General features: G+C 49.4%; 1 protein-coding gene across 2 annotated transcripts; it reads right to left on the minus strand.

Annotated features, from left to right (window-relative positions):
- On the minus strand, window positions 450-3,174 carry LOC109848011 (phenylalanine ammonia-lyase-like). Of its 2 annotated transcripts, none has more exons than XM_020417263.1 (3): window positions 2,732-3,174; window positions 1,114-2,446; window positions 450-1,044 (listed from the first exon to the last, which is right to left on the minus strand). In XM_020417263.1, exons 1-3 carry the CDS (start codon window positions 3,097-3,099, stop codon window positions 628-630), a joined length of 2,118 nt encoding a protein of 705 aa, XP_020272852.1. In that variant the 5' UTR covers window positions 3,100-3,174; the 3' UTR covers window positions 450-627. The 2 variants fall into 2 exon arrangements, with proteins under 2 accessions (XP_020272852.1, XP_020272851.1); XM_020417262.1 differs by having other exon boundaries at window positions 450-993; window positions 1,063-2,446.

Here is a 3,174-nt window from a genome sequence, read left to right on the forward strand (position 1 = left end):
GGGAGTTTCCTAGCAGGAAATCATTGCAAAATGATGCATAAATTGTAGAAGAGGTGCATCTTGTCACTTATATGATAATGTATTTACCCATAATCCTAGGTCATAGAACTACTAATCTTTTGAATATTCTCTTCTTCTTCAGAGCCAAGTGTATCAATGGCCAATATCACATTCCTCCAAATGCATTTAGATATTCCTTAGATGTAGCTATGCTAGAGATTTTCATTCTACTTAATTTACAAAAGATTTGCACCTTAAAATTCAAATCCTTAATTCTTCAGGTGGTGACCATGATGATCAAAACTTTTTAAGTTCATACGTACTCCTTTAGTTTTGTGGAGGGTCCTATTTTGGTAGAATGGATTATTATTTCCAAACTTAAGCCCAGTATTTACAAGGTATCCAAGAAATATAAGACTGGATTAAGAGATCTTCCACTCATCAAGATGAACAATTTCATAATCATTCATACTGCATATGACCTACATTTTGCAACTACATCAATCAACATAATGCTCAACAAGTTGGAGAGCAAAGAAGAATCAAATACTTATCTAACATTACACCCTCATAAACCTCAACAACATCAACAACAACAAATCTTAGTCGGATCAAATAAATTCAAATCTAACAGATAGGAATCGGAGCCCCGTTCCACTCCGACAAACACTCAAGCAATGGGTCGATCAATTTTCCGCCGCAAATCGCATTGAACACCTTGTCGAACTCCTCTCCCGGCGACCTCACCCTCTCTCCAGTTAGATACTCAGCCCCGAGCTCCTCCCTCACGAGCCGATACAAAGGATATGACCGGCACTCCTTGATCCTATTTGGTATGGACAACCTCCCATTCTCGAAGGCCATCCTCACCCCTTCGACTTCCTTCGGCAGCAATGCTTTCAGCTCATCTTCAAACTCCTCGATCCTGTGGAAAATCGAGGTGTTTACCGGCTTTTCTTTATCCCCGTTGGTAAGAGCGTGTTCGACCAAAACCTGCCTCAGCTTCTGCATCAGTGGATATGTCGCGCTGCATGGGTCGTCGATGTAGGCGTCGACCAAAACCTGCCTCAGCTTCTGCATCAGTGGATATGTCGCGCTGCATGGGTCGTCGATGTAGGCGAAGACGGGCTCGCGCTCGACCACCTTGATTAGGTCCAGCTCGCAGAACCTTGACGGGTGGAGCTCCCCGTTGACTCCTACTGTTAGAATCCGTTTTGCGACTTGGCTCACCGTGTTCTTCACCGTGCTCCTCAAGTTCTCCTCCAAATGTCGGAGATTGATGGCTTGACAAAGCCCGACCAAGAACGTCGACGACATGAGCTTCAGTATCTGCACAGCCTCTGCGGTTTTCCGTGAAGAGATCAATCCCAACGAGTTCACATCCTGATTATGTTGCTCGGCGCTCTCGACATGGTTCGTCACCGGATTTGCGAGGAATTGGAGCTCTGAACAGTACGATGCCATGGCGATCTCAGCGCCCTTGAACCCGTAGTCCAAGCTAGGGTTTCGCCCGCCCGATAAGTTCGACGGGAGCCCGTTGTTGTAGAAGTCGTTGACGAGCTCTGAGAACTGAGCGAACATCAGCTTTCCTATGGCGGCGATCGCCAGTCTCGTGTTGTCCATCGACACTCCAATTGGCGTCCCCTGAAAGTTCCCGCCATGCAGCGCCTTGTTCCTCGACACGTCGATCAGTGGGTTGTCATTGACCGAGTTGATCTCCCGCTCGATCGACTTCGTTGCCGCTCGAATAACTTCAGTCAGAGGACCGAGCCATTGTGGCGAGGTTCGAAGAGCGTAACGGTCTTGTTTCGGCTTCTGCAACGGGTCTTGTTCGTGCAACTTTTTCGCCATCTTCATGTATGAACTTCCGTCGAGAATGTGCTCCATGATCGCGGCGGCCTCGATCTGTCCTGGATGGTGTTTTAGTTTGTGAGTCAAGTGGTCGGTGTACTCCGGCTTCCCTTGCATAACCTCGCAGAACATCGCCGATAGGACCTCCGATAGGACCAGTAGCACATTCGCATCGAAGAGGACAGTCGAAGCGAGACCAGACCCGACCGCAGTCCCGTTGACGAGAGCTAGACCTTCTTTTGGTTGCAATTCGAAGAATCCGCCGTCAATTCCGGCGAGCTTGAAGGCTTCGGTGGCATCGACGGTGCGCCCGTCAGGGGCGACGGCCTTTGAATTGGGGCGGCCAGTGAGCATGCCGGCGATGTAGGAGAGAGGAACGAGATCGCCGGACGAGGAGATGGTTCCCCGGAGAGGTAGGACGGGAGTGATGTTGCTGTTGAGGAGGCGAGTTATCGCCTCGAGGATCTCGAACCGGATGCCCGAGTAGCCCTGGAGGAGGGTGTTTATCCGGACCAGCATCGCCGCCCTTGTTGCCGGAGCCGGCAATGTGTTGCCGGATTCCGGGCCGGAGCCGAAGATTCCAGCATTGAGGAATCTGCATAAAGGAATATTCCGTCAGCCACGTAATGTAGGACCCGTGTAAGAAATCCAAGTGAAAATCATAACTCAAAACAGGACCATGTCAGCCAAAATTTCATCGAGAGAGTCATAAACAATTTAAACAAAAGAGTTAATCTGCAAAAAATGAAACTACAAACATAAGCTATGCCAAGGGGTTTCCATGTAAATTAAAACTTACCACTCTAACAAACAAATCATAAAACCAAGCCCACATCCAACCCATGTAAATTAAAACTAATTAACAAACCAATTAAGTTACCTAATGAGCTCCTTCTGAAGAGCACCCCCTTCCTTCGTCCTCCTATGAGAAGTGGCACCAAAACCAGTGGTCACCCCGTAGCTATCAGTCCCCTTCCCCATGCTCTCCATCACCCAATCGCTGCTCGCCTTCACCCGGGCCCGTGCTGACTCATCTAGCTCCACCCTCGCCGTTGCCTCTCCGGCCGCCACCGCCGCCACGTGAGCCACCTTCAGTGTTGCCCCTTCAATCCTCACCGGACCCTCTCTGTAGTCCTTCACCATCTTCTTCACTTCGTCGAGGTGGCTCCCTGATAACGACTGCGCCGCTGCTCCCCAGTTTAGGGGGTCCGCTGCGACGCAGACGCCGTTGCCATTAACGTGAGACATGGTATTTTGATTGAAGGGGATGAGATAACTGAAGAGAGAGAGATATGGGAGCTGTTGTAGGGGGAGCTCCTGTTA

Source organism: Asparagus officinalis, chromosome 7 (genome assembly GCF_001876935.1).
Source record: "Asparagus officinalis chromosome 7, Aspof.V1, whole genome shotgun sequence".
NCBI classification, from domain to species: Eukaryota; Viridiplantae; Streptophyta; class Magnoliopsida; order Asparagales; family Asparagaceae; genus Asparagus; species Asparagus officinalis.